The sequence below is a fragment of the Petaurus breviceps genome, unplaced genomic scaffold (genome assembly GCF_028583685.1).
Source record: "Petaurus breviceps papuanus isolate PSGF00001 unplaced genomic scaffold, PetGlider_PUasm1.0 90466, whole genome shotgun sequence".
In the NCBI taxonomy this organism is placed as follows: Eukaryota; Metazoa; Chordata; class Mammalia; order Diprotodontia; family Petauridae; genus Petaurus; species Petaurus breviceps.
Window position 1 is genome coordinate 803,511 of NW_027187260.1, and position 19,413 is coordinate 822,923.

The 19,413-nt window shown below is 36.9% G+C and overlaps 1 protein-coding gene across 1 annotated transcript in view; it reads right to left on the minus strand.

The window, feature by feature from the left end:
• DNAH14 (dynein axonemal heavy chain 14) overlaps positions 1-19,413 on the minus strand; it is a 412,217-nt gene that overhangs the window by 232,280 nt on the left and 160,524 nt on the right. The window contains exons 31-36 of the mRNA XM_069062634.1: positions 17,680-17,733; positions 12,152-12,297; positions 8,038-8,106; positions 6,298-6,484; positions 4,367-4,443; positions 676-847 (exon numbers count right to left, since the gene is read on the minus strand). Of these exons, the coding sequence (XP_068918735.1) occupies positions 676-847; positions 4,367-4,443; positions 6,298-6,484; positions 8,038-8,106; positions 12,152-12,297; positions 17,680-17,733 (705 nt within the window). The remainder of the gene's footprint in view (positions 1-675; positions 848-4,366; positions 4,444-6,297; positions 6,485-8,037; positions 8,107-12,151; positions 12,298-17,679; positions 17,734-19,413) is intronic.

Consider the following 19,413-nt stretch of genomic DNA (forward strand, 5'->3'; position numbering starts at 1 on the left):
AGAATCATAGGTGGTCTCAGTGCGAATCTGATGCCCTTGGCAGAGGCACCCTTAACAGAGAAGGGAAGGGTTCAAAAGGGAAGCCCAAAGCACAAGCTTGTTTTTTTTTTAATTTTAATTTTATATTTAATTAACAAATATTTAGTTTCTCTCCTTGCCCCTCACTTCCTCTTCCCTACCTTCATGACCAATTGAGAAAAAAAATCAAACTCTTGTAATAACTATGAATCATCAAGCAAAATATTCTGGCCATGGCCAAAAATACATGTCTTATTCTGCGTCCTAAGTCCACCACTTCTCTCTCAGGAAGGGGGTAGCATACTTCCATGTTGGTTTTGGGAAAATGTGGTTGGTTATTGCATAGATCTCATTTGATCCTTGGGAGATTATCACATATTGTTGTGATTATCCCTATTTTACAGTTGAGGAAACTGAGTTAAACAGAAAGCAACTTGCCCAGGATCACACAGCTATTAAGTATCTGAGGCCAGATTTGAACTCTGATCCTCCTGACTTCAGGTCTAGGGTTCAAGTCACAGTACCACTTAGCTGTCTCACTAAAGAAGGAAATAATTTGATATAGAAATATTGCTAGAACCTTTTCATTTTTTTTTCTATTGGTTATCTGCCTTCTAAGTCAGTGAAAAAAAGTTGCATCTTTGAATTTATATATACCTCCAAGTTAGGGTTCTTCACATCTGGAACTGTAACACGGGGGAATATATCTCCCAGAATACTTTCAAAAAGTGGAACATCTTCAGGAAGAAACTTGGGTAAACTAGCTTCTCTCACTGCCCATATAATGACCAGAACCTCTTCATTTTCAGAAAGCTCTTCATTGGTGTTCCTTTAATAGTTGGGGAGTGGGATGAGAGGGAGGAAGGAAGGACATAGGTGAAAACTCACATTAACTTGGAGCAAACAATTGGATATTCTTTGGTAAGACAATATACCATCAAGATTTTTGCTTAGTACTTTACACAACACAACACACTGTATATTGCACAATCTATACTATATCTCTTACATTCTACTATATTTTTTCTATGGTTCTTTGATTCTAAACTGGTCTATACTAAGATGGGATGGCAAAGATCTTCACATTGAAGTGAGTTGACAAGGATTTCACATTGTGAGTACGAAGATCTAAGTTATTGTTGATGGGCAGCCTAAAAATTGTTTGGGTCTACAGCAGGTTCCCCACCCCTGGAAGCACTCTCAGTCTTTTTTTTCTGTGACTCTGCCATTGTCATAGCAGAGGCTGTTCAGGACTGAAGTCCATTTTTAATTTTTCTCTGTTTTAAGGATTGTGATGACTCAATCATTTGCCACCAAGTGTCAGCATATTGTTGTTTGGGTTGCAATATGCATTTGTGGAGGTATTTTCCATTCCAGAAATTTCCTAATATAACTAAATCCCCAATCCTTTGCATATTTGCATATTCTTCTGGGGTATGTGTGTGTGTGTGTATATGTGTGTGTATGGTTGGATTGTTGGAATAACAAAATCTCTACAAAAATTAAAGCAATATGTCTGTAAGAGGACAATGGCAGGGAAAGGAACATGTTGGGTCTGAGTAGGTAGCAACATATTACCAATGAAAACTCACACAGGAGAAGCAGCATGGAGGGCAGTAAAGAGGGAAATGATGGGCATCAGTAAGCCACTGATCCAGTGAAAGCCCAAGATACCCATTGGACATCCTGAATGTTCCGTTAGTACCCATGCATGTCAAAATCCCTATGTTGTGTAGAGCCCTCATGGAGGATAGATGGGATGAAAAGGTGTGCGTGGGCTGCACTTTGCACAGATAAAAGGAGCGCCCACATTGATGAGATCAAAGATTCACTGAAACACTACAGTCATGACCCATTAGAGATGGTGTAAAGAGTAGACACATGCTCTGGGTGTAAAGATGCAATCTACATTCACTTCTCTACAGAAAACAGACAAACTAGGCAGAGGTCAAGGAACAATGCCTTCTTTATATCCTCTGATTCAACCTATAAATTCTGGTGCAAAGACTTACATGAGCTGACTCTGGAAAGCAGCATAGGCTATAACCATTTAGGTTTTCTTTGCTGATGTTCAAAACATACCATGACTTAGGAGAGAAGATGGCATTAGAGGCAAAAATCCGCCCACATGAAAAAACTTCACAAAAACCCAAAACAAAACCCAACACCCTATTTGCAAACAATTTTTATATTATGTAATATATCATATACTTTCTGATGATGGAACTATCTTAAGATAAAAACTATCAGGGGTGTCTAGGTGGCACAGTGATTAGAGCACCGACCCTGGAGTCAGGAGGACCTGAGTTCAAATCTGTCCTCAGACACTTAACACAAAACTAGCCATGTGACCTTGGGCAAGTCACTTAACCCCAATTGCCCTACCTTCCCCTCTACAAAAAGCATAAACAAACAAACAGACAGACAAAAACTATCCTATCTCTATATGCACTCTGCATTTTTTGACTAAAAGTATATCAGAAGCAGCTGGGTGGCTCAGTGGATAGAGTGCTGGGCCTGGAGTCAAGAAGACATGAGCTCAGTTCCAGCCTCAGACACTTCATGGCTATGTGATCCCAGGCAAGTCTCTTAATTTTTCCTCCCTTAGTTTTCTCATCTGTAATATGGGGATGATAAATAGTATGTACTTCTCAGAATAAAATGAGATAATATTTGTAAAATGCTTTGTAAATGTTAAAAGTGCTAGTTATTATTTTGTTATTGCTATTATTGTATATCAGAGTTTCTCAAAGGAGCCTCTAAAAAGGTTTAAAGAGGGAATAGAGGCTATGTCCTGGACCAAATATGGGGTGGGCAAAATCCATGATTACTATCAGTACCTCAAATACAATTATACCTTCCACGTCATGGGGATTAGGGGTATGGTGCACCCATGATCTGGAAAAACTACATAAACTATTTTGACTCTCCCTTCATACCAGAGAAGAAGTCTGAATTATTTTGGTATTAAAAGATAAAAATATTGTTGATATTATACAATACTCCACACATATTTTATGCATTTCTGAATTTCTAAACCTTTTCTGTGTCATTTGCTGGCCTTTGCATGTTGTCTGAGGCTTCTTCAAAACTCCCAGAAAATCCCAATTTAATTTCTTACGTTGACCTGTGATATGTCAAAACTGTAATGGGGAAAGTTGTGATGTGGAAGGAATAACTGTATGTTCCTCCCCCTATGTCATGGAATGTTTCCCAGGGAAGGAGGCCAAACTCAAGCCAAAGTAGGTATGGTGGTGGTTGAGAAGGCTGAAAGGTTTCAAGGATCCCAGCACTTTGGACTTCAATGACGATAAAATATTTATATACATGAGTGGGAAGAAGGAAGTGTGCTTTTTTTGTTTCTAGTCAGTAAGTCTGGAGTCCTCTGATTGGAGAGAGTGGAAGGTGGACATCAGATTGCTCCTCCCAGATCCTCTGTTTAAGAAGGAGGGGCTGAGGCAGCTACTTCATTTCCCACCCAGTTGCTCTCCTGGACTTCACTGCCTCCAGAAACTCATCTTCATATAAAATCATATCAACTCTGAGACTCCCATTGCCTCTGTACCCTAGTCCTTGGGGCCCTTCCTTCCCTCAAGAGCTCCTTTCAGATTTTACATTTAAGGAGGGTGGACAGGCATCTCATCATTTCCTACTTGGCTACAGGTCTTCATCTCCCCCACCCCTTAGACTATGAGCTCCTTGAGGGCAAGAACTTTCACCTTACTTTCATCCCTAGAGCTTAGCACAGTGCCTGGTACAATAGTAAGCTCTTTAAAAAAAAAGTTGACTAGCTGATTGATTGAATTTATATGTTACATGTCTCCATATTCTCTTATCCTTTTGACTGATGACTCATTGTAAGGAAGAACAATGGTTACTTAAGTCAGTTTCTTTTTTTTTCTTCTTCCTTCCTTCCTCTCTCCCTTGCTCCCTTCCTTCCTTGCTTCTTTTTTTTTGGCAATCTGATGACTCCTGTGGACTCCTCAGAATGTTTTCAAATATATAAAATACATAGGATTGCAAAGGAAACTAAGTATATTGAAATAAGAAGTCGTTTTTCTTTCCCCACCTAACTTCACAGCCAGCAAAATCTGTCTACAGTCCCCTTGTGGATCCCAGCTTAAGAGTGCCTGCTCCAAAATAAGTTTTTTTCTTTCCATAAAGGAGCTCTAATGTGAGTGATGGAGGACAAGTGCACATCAGCTCCTCTCCTTTCCTTCAGGCCCCTAGAATTCCTGTCCCATTCTTCATTGTGCTGTCTCAGTCAGCCCACCCTGGACTTCTGGATGACTATTTCAACTCTTATTAATATTTCTACAATTTAACTTCTAAATCATATTTGACTTACATTCTGTACTCCAGTTTCTTTCGGCCAGCCATGAGCAGCACTGTCTTTATAGCTCTCATGCCAAAGTCATAATGATCCTAGGGAGAAAAAAGATATGACTTACTAAAAAAAAATAGGACTATTTTCAAATGAATACATATCAATTTTTTTGTGTCAAAGGTGTGTGTGTGTGTGTGTGTGTATGTGTATGTGTGTATACATGACTTTGATAAGAATATAGGAAGGGGGAGGCTAGATGGTACAGTGAATAGAGTACTGGCCCTGGAGTCAGGAGGACCTGAGTTCAAATCTAGCCTTAGACATCTAATACTTACTAGCTGTATGACCTTGGGCAAGTCACTTAACCCCAATTGTCCTGCCTTCCCCCCTGCAAAAAACAAACAAAACAAGAAAAACAAGAATATAGGAAGACTTTGCCTAGTTCTAGATTTGATACCCTAATCCACCTATTTCTCCTCCATGTGGCACAGAGCGCTGGGCCTAAAGTCAGGAAGACCTGAATTCAAATCTAGCATCAGACACTTCCTAACTGTATAATCCTGGATAAGTCACTTAACCTCTGTTTGCCTCAGTTTCCTCATCTGTAAAATGGGGACGATAACAGCATCTATCTCCCAGGGCTGTTTTGAGGATGAAATGACATAATATTAAGTGCTTAGCACATTTCCTGGCACATAAGTGCCATATAAACTTTAGCTATCCTTATTGTTATTGACATTATTATTATTACTCTTCATCTGGATAATTATTAGATGCTTAGGAGAGGGATTGAAGACCATTGGTATTTAACTGATATAATGAGCAAGTACTCTCTTTTTTCATGAGAAAAACTGGGAAGAACATGGGCAGGGAGAGAGTTTTTGAGAGAAAGGACACCTTCTGAGGTATCAGGAGCAAACATACACAGATTTATCCATTTGAGGGGAACTCTAGAGTCTATTTCTCATGATTGAGGAGGGTGTTCTATAATGCAAAAGAAGAGACATTCCGCCATCACCCTCCTCAGGAGACCAGAAACTCCTTGAAGTCAGAGACGACTTTTCATTTTGTTTTTGAATCTTCAGAGCATCACATATCATTATGCATTGGATAAATGCTCGGTGGATTGAAATGGATTCATTCCCTCTGTCAACATGGATTTGGAAGCACAGAGGAAGCAGATGGCTTCAGGAATATTGGTTCAAATCCAGCTAAAAGGCAAAAGTCCTGGAGAGTTTTGATTCCCTATGGAGAATACTCTTCACTAGCCAGGTTTGTATCAAGACACTTGTCTGTTGGTGGAATTCCTTCTCTCCATGGTTCTCTCTGTTTTCTTGCACTCTTAGGCTATAAAAGCAGGAGGGACAAATAGAATGGTAGAATTGAGAATAGTAACCAGTGTGGCTTAGTGGAAAGGACACTATTCTGAGAGTCAAAAGGATCTGAGAGTGCGTACTGACACTAATACATCCTACATGTTCAACCTTTTGCTCAATTTATGAAAGACTTCCACTAACTCCATGCTATCATTGTAGGAAGCTTCAATCCCAGACTGAATTCCAAGATGAACTGTGGCAGGTTATGACTTTTCCTTCTCTTATTTACTTTCCCTTTCTTTGCTACAGGTAGGGGTAGTAAAATCATGTTTGATGAGGTACATGTTTACAAAACACGGAACCTTTCTGAGGTTTAAATTTTCCTTATCTATAAAATGATACTAGTTATATACTTGGACTCCATCCCTCACAAGGCTGTTGTGAGGAAAAGTATTTGGTGAAGCTTGAAGAGCTACATGAATGACTACATTCTAATTGAAGGAAGTCTTATTTTTAAAATTACCTGTATGAGGTAATTTCTGAATTAGAGAAAATCACCATGCTATTCAATAAAAAGAACTGTTTATTGTTACCTTAAAAATATCATCTAGTGCTCTTAGAAAAACAATTCATTACCTGGTGTGAAAGTTGCTTGGCAGCTAGTTCATAAAGATTAATGAGTTTGGCTGACAGTGGTTTTGCAGATTTGAAACCTGCTGCAAACAGCATTATTTCAGCAATCAGTTGATAGTGGGGTACCATCATCACCACTGGCCGAAACAGAGATTTTAAGTTATCTGGGAGTTCCACACGTCCTTTGTATCTTAAAAAAAAAAACGGGAACACACTTCTCAATCTTTAATTTTTTTCAAAGTATTTTTCTCTTAAATATAAGAATAATATTACTGCAACTGGTACTAAATTGTACATTATTGTTACTCTCATATATCTTGATAATTCTTACTTTAAATCAATGAAAAGAGAGAATCTGTTAGTACTAAACTATAAAGTATGAAACTTAGCCCTCAGTAAAGCCAAGTGGGAAAATGTAAATATAGAAAGAACATTTAAACCAAGTATGATTTAGCAAATGATGATATGCACACAATTAAACTTTAGCTGTTTGGGGAAGAATTTTGCTTATAAATGCTAATTGTTGTTCATCTTTTGGGTATGAGAATAAAACTGTATTGGTTTTGTCTTTCTGAGAGGGAGGAAGACTTGGATTCTAGGTCTGCCTTAGATACTTTACAAACTTGTACAATTAGTCACAAGCAAATCACTAAGCTTCTTGCTCTGTTTCATTATTTATAAAACTGGGGATAATAATCCTGGTGACACCTATCTCACATGATGTTTGTGAGGGAGGTGCTTTGCAAACCTGGATGTATTCTACATCTGAGTTATTATATTGTTACTCAATCCCTTGTTCATTGGTCTTTGGGCATCTTTGGGCATATGGCAATGATGATCAATTCCACGAGAGAGAGACTGAATCTTTTGAGGGTTGTTTCCGGGAACATCTGCACGAGGGTTGTTTCCGGGAACATCTGCACGATAGTAGAGCAACTAGTTGAAAAATGAAAGCCAGTCAACCAACCAGGCTTCTTTGTGAATGCTGTTGTTTATATGACACTAAAAATTGATGATATTAAAATAAATTAATTGACCAGTTATTTTTCTATCAACAATAGAAGTGAGGCAGTTAGGCAGCTCAGTGGACAGAATAATGAATCAAGAGTTGAGATGCTCTGAATTCAAAATAGGTCTCAGGATACTTTGCTAGCTTAACCTCTATCACTCAATATCTGCCTGTTTCAGTTTCCTCAACTGTAAAAAGAGGATAATAATAGCACTTATCTCCCTGGGTGGTTGTGAAGATCAAATGAGATAACATTTGTAAAGTAGTCTGCCAACCTTAAAGTGTTATATAAATGCCAGGCATTATTATTATTATAGTTATGATTATTTTATATCCAAGTGCCTACTACACTGACATGTAGACTGTAAGTACCTAATAAGAGTTAAATGGTTAAATCCAGTTCAACAAATATTTAGTGAATGTCTATACTGCATGTACTTAGCATCATGACTTCAAGAGGAGTTGACCTCATTCCCTTCTGTTGGAACTTCAAGTGTGTTTTACTGTGTGGGTTCCATTTCAGGCAGGTGCATTGTTGCATTTGTTGATGAGAAGGCAGGGGGAATAGGGGTGGAAAAGAGTTGGGGTGGGGGTAAGAAGGAAGGGCTCGCCAAATGACAAGAATAATTTTGAAAACCTCCCCTAGAGTGCCAAATGATATTAAGATAAGAGTAGAATTTAACCTTAGATCTACTGAGATTTCTCATGCCTCCTGTATACTCACTGTTACTTACCCAGGATTCAAGGTAACAAAGATTGCACAGGATAGGTTGATTTGGACATCTTTTCCTTCTAGTAAAAACCTAAAATTCATTATGTTTTTAAACATCAGTAGCAGAAAGAAATGTCCTCTACAGACAAACATGGTGTAAAAATACAGGTATCATAAATCTCTAAATGTTATGTTATGAGTAATTTTTTTAAAAAAATAGGACATTGCTAAATAATAACCTCCACCCCCCCCCAAACCAAACAAACCAAAAGAAAAAAAACCTCAAACATTTTTATAAAACTCCCAAAGAGTAAGCCTATAAGGGGTCATAATTTGATCAATCATTCAGTCAGCAAACTTTCATTAAATGACTACTATGGAACAGGCACTGTTCAGTTTAATGACTCAAGCATAAATTTGGAAAAATCAGATTATCCAACTGATTAATCACTTTCATAAAATAAGTAAATTATATCTTTTACAGTTAAACTGAATTTCTTCTTCTGGGCATGGGGGTTATTTTGGGAGAAACAGAATAGAAAAAAGATTTACTTTTTTATGTTGGACACTAAAAATCCACCCACAGTATATTTTGTAAGAGCAGAGCTTAGTCCTTAGACATACATTAGAATCATACTAATTCAGAATAATGAAGGTGAGGAATATATGTGTCCAGTGTGATGATAATCAGAATGAAATATATGACAACAAATTTATTTTTTACACTAAAGTTTGGTCTCAAATGTGAGGGAAATGAATCCAAAATGTTTAGTTTATGGAAGACTTCCATTAAAGCCAGGCTATTGTTGCAAGAAGCCTCAATCCCAGATTGAATTTCGAAATAAACCAGGTCAGATTATGACTTTTCCTTCTCTTATTTACTTTCCCTTTCTTTGCTACTAGGTAGGGGTAGTAAAATTATGTTTGTCTAGTTAGGCAGAGGAGAGATGTCAAGGCTAATAGGTCCCTGGGACACAAACTTTAAAGATTCATAGCCATCCTCCTAGTAATTTTTCTAAAACACTGATTTAATCATGTCATTCCCCACCCCCCACCTCCCCCACCCTCCCCAATCTCCAAAGGCTCCAGTTGGTCCCTATCTCTTCCAAGATAGCCTAGCCTCTCTCTCCTCTCCTTCCCAGTCTTCCTCCACACTTTCCTCCCCACACCCACCTCTAAACCCACCCCATGTACTCTTCCATCCAGTGGCAGTGGCTTCTTCTTCCTTGTACAAGGCATCTCATCTCCTTATATCTGCCTGTCTTCTATGCCTGGAATTCTCTCCCTCCTCATCTTGGTCTCCTGGATTCTTTGGCTTCCTTCAAGTTTAAGCTAATATCATATTTCCTACAGAAGTCTTTTGAAATCCCTCTTAATTCTTTGGGTTTTTTTTTTTTTTTGGCTTTTTTTCTGGGAGGGAGATTGGGGTTAAGTGACTTGCCCAAGGTCACACGGCTAGTTTTTGTGTTAAGTGTCTGAGGCCGGATTTGAGCTCGGGTCTTTCTGACTCCAGGGCAGGTGCTCTATTCACTGCGCCACCTAGCCGCCCCAATCCCTCTTAATTCTTGTGCTTCCCCTCTGTTGGTTATCACTACTACGCCCTGCATATATCTTGTTTGTACATAGTTATTTACATGTTATCTCCCTCATTAGACTACAAGCTCCTTGAGAGCAGGGACTGCCTTTTGTCTTTCTATTCCCAGAGCTTGTCATGGTACCTGAAATCAGTAGGTGTTTAATAAATGTTTACTGACTCCCTTAAAGAACCTCACAGATGATCTAATTCAATCTTCTCATTTTATAGATGAGGACACTTGAAGCCCAGAAAGTTTCAGTGACTTGCCTCAAGATCACACATTTCAGAACAGAATTCAAACCCAGAACCTCTGATTCTACTTTTAGAATAGTTTTTATTTCATAAATTTGCCTTTATAAAATAACAATAAAATTCTTTGTTTGCTAATCAGTCCATCAAACAACATGCAAGCAACACCCACTAAATGGAGTTCTTATTAAGTTTCAGGCATGATGTTAGCAATGAGAATACAGAGAAAAATGAATCACTCTATTCTCAGGGACCTCATATCCTATCGGGGAAAATAGCATGTAGGTAAACTAAGAGAGACAAAATACATGGTATCCCAAAAGTCTTTAGAGCTTTAATATCTTAAAAGTGTACTAAGACTTAGGAGAAGGCCCTGTATATACAAGGTGAATTATGATCAACTTTTTCACTCATTTCCCTCATTTCTGTCTATCCTCACTTTGGCCCAACATGACAGAACTTTCCATTTTATGCATACACAGGTCCCAGAGACTTGTCCGCTCCTACTGGGAAATCAGCCATTCCTGAAGCATGGATGACCTTGTGCTCATTTCTTTTCTTTACTTGAGCTGGTAAACTCATGCCATACCCCATTTATCCTTCTTGACAGTCACCAAAGATATATTATCAAATATAGGATGTAAGTAAAGTGATTTGCAAAGCTTACAATATAAAATAAATCTATCATTATTATTATTTTTAAGGGTTTGAAGTTAAAAAAATAAAAAAAAATAAAAACCTCCTTGCCAGTGGACTACTTGTAGTCCCTTCACAATAAAGTTGCCCACCAAAAACTTTTATGGTTACAACAAACACAGTTTTTACCCCCCAATAGTACAGGTAGGTAGTGCAATGGATAAAGTTCCAGGCCTGGAGTCAGAAGCACTCACTGTCCTGAGTTAAAACCTGACCTCAGATATGTAGTGGCTGTGTGACCCTGGGCAAGTCACTTATTTGCTTCTGTTTTCTCATCTGTAAAATGAGGTGAAGAAGGAAATAGCAGTACCTTTGCCAAGAAAAACCTAAATGGAGTCATGAAGACTCAGATGTGATTGAAATGACTGAGCAACAACAAATGAATGTTAACCTGTTTTTTTTTTAAATAATAAGAATTATGAATTCTAGAAATTGAAGACAAAAAGAAAAACTCCTTAGTTTCATGATCTGGGGTTTTAAGAATTTTCTTTCTCATTAGTAAGACTATGAAAATTTGAACAGGATGAACCTATTTTGAACTTTTTTATTTAGGAATCCAAAATACTATTTCTGAATTATCATGAATTATAAATTAGCAGAATCTGAATTAATGATTTCTTACTAAATTTTACAGCTAAGAAACTAAAACATCTACTGGAAATAGCTCCCTAGGGGATAGATGCATGTCAAGGAGTTTTATCCTAGCTCTTTTAAATTTGGTTTGTATTTTAAATCACTGTCCCAACATAAAATGTACCATTCCAACGCATTCAGTTTTCAGTTGTTTCATGGCATAGTGGGAAAAATGGTGGCCTTGGTGCAAGGAGATCCAGTTTGAAATTCCAGCTGGTAATTATGAGCTCTATCAGTTTTGCTGAGTCCCCGAACATCTCTAAATCCTAGGTACATTGGTGATTCCATCAGCTCTCATGGATACAATGACTATTTCTATCCAGGTGATCCTCAGATCTATTTGTCCAGGCTACCCTCTCTCCTGACCTCCAGGCTCACATTTCCAATTGCCTATTTAACATCTTAAACTGGATGTCCCATAGACACTTAAAATAAAATATATCCCCAAATGGACTCATTATTAGTATAGAGGGAGAAGAAAAGACTTAAGACAGGGCAAGGAACACCCATGATACTATAGTAGTCTTGACTTGGATAAGATCCAATAAAGAAGACAGAGAAGGAAATCTCAAAGAGGAAAGAGGAGAGAGAGCAAGATCATGAAAACCTAGAGAGAAGAAAGCATCAAGTAGTGTCAAAGACTTCAGAGAGGTCAAGAAGGAGGAGAAATGAGATCGGGTAATTAAGAGATCACTAGTAACTTTGGACAGATACTCAGAGAGAGAGGTAAGGGAGGACAGAGGTTGCCTCAATTACACCCTCAGTCAAAGTCTTTCCCCAGAGAAAAGCTATCTGCCTGAAGGGCCAGGAATCCTAATTAGGGACCAAACACTTGATATCAGGACATTATATTTAATGATGTACTCATATGCAATCTAGTAACATATAAGTAACAAAGGTTACATAATATTAGTTAGGTAAATTAACCAAATAGCTTTTAAGCATCAATGAGAACATGGCATGTCGCAAGTAAAATACATACCTTTGAGAACAATTATCTTTAGCTATCTTAATTGTTTGTATCTGTGAGGCAATCACAGAAAGCACTTCCATATCAATTCGATTGAACTCATCAAAACAACACCACGCTCCGGATTGAACTATTCCGAAGAAGAATTTTCCCATCATCTTAATAAAAGATAAATTATTGAAATTAGTAATGATTGCAACTGTTACTCTTCTATTGCTAAAACACTTAAAATTATTCATCAACATATACAATATTCCTTCTGGTTATATTCATATTATATTTAAGCTATTAAAACTTAAAATTTCACCATGATTTTTGAGATGCCATCCATATTCACATATACATATTTTTTAAAAGTTATATTACTGGGGCAGCTAGAAGTGGATAGAGCACTTGCCCTGAAGTTAGGAGGATGTGAGTTCAGATCCAGTGGCAGATATTAGCTGTGTGACCCTGGGCAAATCATTTAATCCCAAATGCTTCCTCGTGCTACCCCTCTCCAAAAAAGGTACGTCACTACAAATTTTCTTTTTCACTTTGCATTATTGCATATAATTTTCTGTATGCCTGAATATTATTCATTATTTCTGAAGTTCTGCCTTAATGTGCTAGTGTAACACGCATTCTACTACCACTGGTCACTTCTTAGGTTGTTCCCAGTTTTTCAATATTACAAATAATGTAATTTACTGGGATCTCTTAAAGAATAGAAGAAATGAATTACAATTCAAGTTTTGGTTTTACCTGAAGAATACCACCAGTTTTAATCTTTATTTTATCTTGCCAGCTCATGTTCCACAAACTTTCCACCACTCTGCTTTTCCCTAGGCAAATCATGAATGCACCTCTTTCTCATCTGTCAGTGCTGAATTTTGTAACTCATATTTTTGTCTGACAAACTAAAAAGGTTTTCATTACAGACTTGGTGAAAAAAGGTAAGCTGAGTTTTGAAATGTTCATCACCAGAAGGTTTTCTACCAATTGATGAAGACTGAGGAGGCAAAGCTCATGTCATATGGGCTATCTCCTGGGGCTTAGAGAGGTTGGAACTGTAAGCAAATCAGGTGATTATATTAAATATGAAAATTAATACATAATGCCACTGTTTTCATATGAATACTTTCAAATTTTGTTCTACTGGCAATTCTATTTTAATTTTGATTTTGCTTCTTTGAGGCAATATATTTTGGGGTTGTGCTATTTAGTCCTCCATACTTCTTATTGCAAAATTTAGGTTTTTTTCTTCCCCATTTAATATTATAATTGTGGGGCTTATCTTATCTTTAATCATTATTTATTATTGCTTTATGAGGTTTATTTTGATTATTTATGATTTGAACTTTGGAGTTATTTCTCCTTATGTTGTGAGAAAGGAATTATAACTATTCTTTAAAAATATATCATTTTTTTTCTGTTTTGAATACATTAATATTGTGATATACCTTGTGATACCATTTATAAGGACACTCCTTCCAATGGTGCAGGTCACAATACCTTTATATAATTTAATTCTATGAGACTCATGTTCATGTCCTCTCATATACCCTACATAAGTGCTACACCCAAAATGCTGCAAGTCTATCCTTGGATCTTTAAGCTTTATCCAGCAAGAATGATCACACTTGGGTCATGGACATTGTACATTTATCACCTGCTCAAGCTGTTCACCAACCTTCTCGATCATACATGTGAAATTACACTTGGCTGTGATCTCACTGAGAGAGGGAACTCATAATGGGAAAACTCCTTCTACCCATGAGGGTTGGCATCTTCTTGGCAAACAACAGTCTTAGTTGGCTTAATTAGGGTACAGAGAGATGAAGTGCCACACCTTGAGTCACATGGTAATATGTGTCCAAGGCAGGATTTGAACCAGGTCTTCTGGGTTTTGAGGCCAGATCTCTATCCATGGTGCCATCCTGTCTCTCATCTATATCTTGGATATTATCTTCTATGCTTCTACTTGCATGCAAGTCCCTCCTGGTAATATTCTGCAGTCTATTTATACCCACATCTCTCTCTCTCCCTTTTTTTTTTCTTTTTAGAGGGCAATTTGGGGTTAAGTGTCTGAGGCCGAATTTAAACTCAGGTCCTCCTGACTCCAGGGCCGGTACTCTATTCACTACCCACATCTCTTCATTATCCTTTGGGTCACTTGAAAATCTCATTTTTCAGTACTTGTGATAAAGACAGTGTGGCATACTAGACAGAGAGTGATGGATTTGAAACCAGGAAGGACTGGATTCAAATCTTGACTCTCACTGACTCCTTATTTACTAGCTATGTGACCTGGTACAAGACATTTAACCCATCTGATCCTCTTTTTCTTCACCCATAAAATGACTAGATGGGTGGATCTGGGCTCTGAGATTCTTTCTAGCTCCAAATTGATGATTTTAGGCTTCCTGGAAGAAGATCAATGGTGGTGGACCAGTTATATCTACTTCCCACTGGATATAACTGGTCCACCACCATTGACCTTCTTCCAGGAATCCTCATAGTCTAGATAATGGGGGGAGGAGCAGAGAGGGAACATTTGTTACACATCTACTATGTGCTAGGCACTGTGCTATGGGCTTTACAAATATTTTCTAACTTGATCCTCATAACAACCTTATGAAGTAGGTACTATTATTATCTCCGTTGTACAGGAGAGGAAACTGAGGTTAAATAACTTGTCCAGGTTCACACACCTAGGAAATATCTGAGGTTGGATTTGAACTCAGACCTTCTTGACTCTAGGCTTAGCACTGTATACACTGAGCTACCAAGCTACCTAGATATTCTTTATCTACTTAGTTTTTTCATGAGTAGATTGACCATGAAACTCTTTTGAGAGGTTGTGGATCACAGTTAGGAGATCATAATTCCAGAACTTAATAAATCATCACAAGATTATCTAATAGTTAAATAGAATCATTTGGAGGATATTACTATTTATAAGTAGGCAGTTAAGTGATGCCGTAGCACACAGAGCACTAAGCCTGGAGTCAAGAAGACTCATCTTCCTAAGTTCAAATCTAGCCTTGGATACTTACTAGCTGTGTGATTCTGGGCAAGTCACTTCCCCTCCCCCCCCACCAAGTTTTTGAACATTTTTAATTCAAGCTGTGAGTGCCAAATTCTATCTTTTCCTCTTTCCCTCCCCTCCCCTGTCCCTGAGATGATATCCAGTCAGATACAGGTTGTACATGTGCAATTATGTAAAACATTTTCATACTAGTCATTTTGTACAAGAAGACTCGAATAAAAGAAAAACAATGAAAGTGAAAAAAGCACACTTCAGTTTGTACTCAAACAACTTCAGTTCTTTCTCTGGAGGCAGATAGTGAGCTTCATCATTTGTCCTTTAGGATTGTATTGGATCATTGTATTGCTTAGAATAATTGTCATTCACAGTTCTTCATGCAACAATATTGCCATTACTGTGCACAACGTTCTCCTGGTTCTGTTCATTTCACTATATATCAGTTCACATACGTCTTTCTAGTTTTTTCTGATATCAGCCTGCTTGTCATTTCTTATAGCACAATCATATTCCATTACAATCATACACCACAGCTTGTTTAGATATTCCCCAATTGAAGGGCATCCCTTTGGTTTCCAATTCTTAGCCACCACAAAAAGAGCCGCTATAAATATTTTTGTACAAATAGTTCCTTTTCCCTTTTTTGGATATCTCTGGGATAAATACCTAGCAGTGGTATTGTTGAATCAAAGGGTATACACAGTTTTATAGCCCTTTGGCCATAGTTCCAAACTGTTCTCCAGAACAGTTGGTTTCAATTTACAATTCTACCAACAGTGCATTAGTGTTCCAGTTTTTCTGCATCCCCTCTGACATTCAACATTTTCCTTTTTTGTCACATTAGCCAATCTGACATGTGTGAGGAAGTACCTCAGAGTTGTTTTAATTTGCATTTATCTAATAAATAGTGATTTAGAGCATTTCTTCATATGACTAAAGATAGCTTTGCTGTCTTTGAAAACTGCCTGTTCATATCCTTTGACTATCAATTGGGGGATGAATTATATTTTTATAAATTTGGCTCAATTCTCTATATACTTGAGAAATGAGGCCTTTATCAGAGATAATTGCTGCAAATTTTTCCTCCTACTTTTCTTGTAAATTTCGTTGCATTAATTTTGTTTTTGCAAAAAAGCTGAGTGACTTTGGGCAAGTCACTTAACACTGTTTGCCTCAGTTTCCGCATCTATAAAATGGAGAAGGAAATGGTAAACCTCTCTAGTATCTTTGCTAAGAAAACTTCAAATGGAGTCATGAAGAGTCAGACATGAATGAAAGGGCTGAGCAACAATTCAAATCCCGTTGGCTGAATAATTAACAGTGACTTAGGAAGGTACCTCTAATCCCTCAAAAGTCACAGAAACAGAGAATGTTAGAGTTAAGGACTTTAGCAATTATATGGTCCAGACCTTTCACTTTACAGAAGAGGAAATAGAGTCTCAGAGAGTTGAAATGACTTGCCAAAAATCAGTAGTTTATTAGGTGAGTTGAAAGGAGAATTTGATTTTCCTGACTCTCAGCTAAATTGTCTTTCTACTACACTATGTGGAGAACACACACTCAAGGTTGCTTGCCTTCCTTTATTCCTCTGGATTTCCAATTTTTCAGAAGGTAGGTTATAGATCATCTAAATCTGTCTTCAAGGTTAGTCCATTTAACTTGCATTGCTGACATGTTTGCCTACTCTGATTAAATCTTGGATTATTGCTTCAATCTAATCTTTGCTTTCATGGATTCTGTTTCTCCAAATCTATTTTGCTCTGTTACTTCTATAAAGGCTGGTGTCAGCACAAATGGGATCAAACAGCTGATTAATAAATATTCAGATTAATAAATATTCAGAGTGAGAATTTTCACCTCAGAAATCAGAAGCCACAAATCAGAGCTTGATTCATTATTCTATTGATTGTTTACATTTAAGAAAGTGATGGAGAAAATGTAAATAATGCACATGAAACAAACATATCATGGGAGAGCTTTTTGTTAAATGTTTATCAGTACACTCTCACTTTCAACAAAAATTTAGGTTTTCTATCATGTTTGCCAGTTTCTTGATTTCTTTCTTTTAGTTCCTCCAGTGTCATTCTTTTGAGGAGCTTATGTTTTCCTTAATTTTATTTAAGGTAGAGATTATACAATCTATTTCTTCTTTCAGTATTTTTGAGTATCTTCAGTACCTTCCTTGGCGAGCATTTCCTCTATGATTTTATAACTTTATTGTTGTTATTTTGAGATTTCAGAACTTTTGTTAATTTTTTCAGTTATGTTATTTTTTTCTTGTTGATAACCATAAAAAAAGAGTTTCATTTCTTTTCAGAATTTCCTTAGTTATATTTTGTTAGGCTGGCACAGAGTGAAAATCTGCTATTGCTACTTACGTCTGTTATCAAAGTCTTTCACATGAATATAAAGACAACAACAATAAAAGTATCAGCTATTGTTATTTCCCTATCAGTTCACAAAAAATTGTTTTTAAAAAATTATTTTCTGCTGGGGATATGACGAGTCTTACCTTGTAATCCAAATCTTCAAAACAGTTGAAGACCACACAATGTTTGCCCAAGGCCTGAGGGAAATAATATGATTTTAGAGTATATACATTTATTGAAATGAGAGCATAAAGTATTAGTTAAGGTAATTTTAAGAATAAAAGAATTTTTGAAAAAGCATACCTGGGCAAACCTTTTACCAGAAGATATTTTATCGCAAAATGTTAGTATGGATGCCATAATTTGGCAAATTCACAAAAGTAGTACAGTAGGACTGTGAACTATACACATAAGTAGCAGTATATATTTAAGTCAGTTAGTTCAATTGATTAGAACATGGTACCAATGAGACAAAGGTCACATGGATTTAATCTCCAAATAATCTTTGCTCAGACAATATTTTTCCATTGTTTCAAACACCCTCCTATCATTTGTCAGACCATTCAAATATGTATTTATATGTATAATATCAGCTACTGGCAAACTGTGTGGCTAGGGCAAATTACCACTACTGAGGGAAAAAAAAAATTAAAAGCCTATAAACAAATCTGCAGGACCATAAGATTACATTTAAATAGTTTATAAAACATATTTAGAAAAAGTGACCCATGACTGGGGTGTTTATTTTTTTCTGAAAAATGTGAGAAATCTGTTCTGAGCCATCCATGGGCTCTGAACAGTCCCTTTTGTAAATAATATCACAGTTTGACAAGAAAACTAGAGAATGTAATAGTTTTAAGTTATAAAGGAGGCTGGACACTAGATTGCTTCAGAGCTTTATTCTGCATTGGCAATATAACCTATGTCCAGAAAAACAGAGTGGCTTTTTTGGATTTAGCATCTATCACAAATTTTCTTATTCCTTCTGTTTCTTAAAATGGCTGAATTTGCATGACAGTATTCCTTGCCCAACATACTACCTACTAGCAAAAGATGAATAATTCTGAATTAAGTTGGAATACAGTAGGAAACTGTGTGCATACATATTGGTATGTGTTCAGCTTGCACTTTGTATACTGTGTATATTTTGTATTTGTGTTGATAAACATTTAATATCATTTGAACTTCAATAAGGACCAGAGTCTGAACTAATCAACCAGAAAAAGCCCCTTGGCCTAACAGATATTCTCTCTTTGCTCTCTGAGTAAACTCAGAGAATGCCTCTTCCTGTGTTAACAAGGCCAGATGAAGCTGACCAGAGCATTTCTCTGTTAATGATTACCAAGGACAAGGTGCCTTCAGCCGAGATTCTATCTTGAATGGTGGGACTTATCTTAATATTCTATGTTATGTCATTTTAATGGCAAAGAAAACATAGATATCCTGGGTGGTCATTTCAATTGATACTTTGTCGATTCTCTCATCTTATTATATTTACTGCCTATTCAATTAAGAAAATTCCTTTCTCTTACTATGGTTAAACATATATGGAGATCATAAATTTGAGTTCTGAGTTGGGACTGCTCTAAAATGTATTGAAGCCTTCTCATTGCTTTTATCGTACAGTCAGAATTTACATTCTGGCTCTGTGTATGTACATGTTTGCTAGCTTTGGCTAGCTTTAAGTGAATAAACAATATGAATTTATATGCCACCTAACCTGTTTGCCTCCTTTAAGCAATCTTTCAGGTTGACAGTGTCCATAAGACTAAAGAGTAGTGACATGGAGTTAATGAAATGTTTTCTGAACTGAATGTGTATTTGTGTGCTTGAGAGTCTGGTACATCTATACATGTTTGTATGCAGTACATAAAGCC